Raw genomic sequence first — 1,090 nt, 5'->3', positions numbered from 1 at the left:
CAGGCACCAGCGCAGATCCAACAGCTCCTGCACGCGCAGAACTCGCGTCCACCCATCATTCCAGTCCCATCGCAGCCAGTTCCCAAACTGGGTTCAAATCAACCGGCCCAGCCTCAGCAAGTGTCGCAGACGCAGGTCTCGCAGTACAGACCGCAAGTGACATTCGCGTCTGGTGTCCAGCAGCCGGACTACAGAGGTATCCCAGCGTCTAGGGGCCAGGGGCATCCTGCGCAGGCGCCGCAGTACCGCCCTCTGCCTCAGCCCAATTACAACGCAGCGCCACAGCCGCAGTATCAGTCGAAGCTGCCGCCTCACATCCAACAGTTGCTCCAATTCCAGAGCAGTTTGGGTAACTCTATCCCCGGAAGATCGTAATTAAGCACGGAAAGTAACTTTGCTTCATAGAAATTAATGGTTTTCAAGGTCGTCGGAAGTTGTTTCTTTATTCGAGTATTATAAGTAACTGGCCCGATTTTGTTCACAACTTTGGAAATGCTGTTTGTTTATTGTACTTACGTTTTAGCGAAGTTTTAGTGGAATTTTTGTAACGAGAGAGTCTAGTGCAGGATTGGCTGACTTTTGGCGAACCTAGTGGAGAAGTGGGGAATAGGATTTTAGGAGATTCCTACTGGTATTCGTAATTTGAAATTGCGAGGTTGTATTTAATTTATGATGTTGATTATAATAAAGGAGGAATAATATTAAGGTAAATAAAAATAAAGATCATTGAGCTTGGTATTATTTTACTGTGGCTTCTTTTAATTCTTGTGTTATTATTGCAATGATATTTCTCTTAGGATTGATTGGAAATTTCAGTAATTGAATTTCGAATATTTTTTAGAAATATTTAAATTTTGTGGAAATTGAATTTATTGTTTGCGTAATAACGGCTTGAAATTCTCGGAGAAAATTTAACAGAGTATTTGGAAAATTGCATTTCAGAAAATTTGGATAGGAAATATAGATAATTAGCATAAAAATCTTTCAGATTTGTGAATTTTTACTTATTTAACACTTCCACTTTTACACCCTATATATTTGTCCTTGAAATAATAATCCACCCCAAAATTTCTCAACGGTAAGCCATCCC

At 40.6% G+C, this 1,090-nt stretch overlaps 1 protein-coding gene across 1 annotated transcript; it reads left to right on the top strand.

Annotated features, from left to right (window-relative positions):
* Nucleotides 1-3: 3 nt before the first annotated feature.
* On the top strand, nucleotides 4-375 carry LOC108554763 (RNA polymerase II degradation factor 1-like; the record flags this gene model as incomplete). The annotated part of the gene is made up of 1 exon (XM_017910133.1): nucleotides 4-375. A coding segment is annotated over one exon (372 nt), but the record flags the coding sequence as incomplete, so codon positions are not given.
* Nucleotides 376-1,090: the final 715 nt, after the last annotated feature.

This window comes from Eufriesea mexicana, unplaced genomic scaffold (genome assembly GCF_001483705.2).
Source record: "Eufriesea mexicana isolate 0111107269 unplaced genomic scaffold, ASM148370v2 C37727214, whole genome shotgun sequence".
In the NCBI taxonomy this organism is placed as follows: domain Eukaryota; kingdom Metazoa; phylum Arthropoda; class Insecta; order Hymenoptera; family Apidae; genus Eufriesea; species Eufriesea mexicana.
The sequence above is the reverse complement of the archived record's forward strand: the minus strand, read 5'-3'. Positions and strand labels throughout refer to the sequence as shown.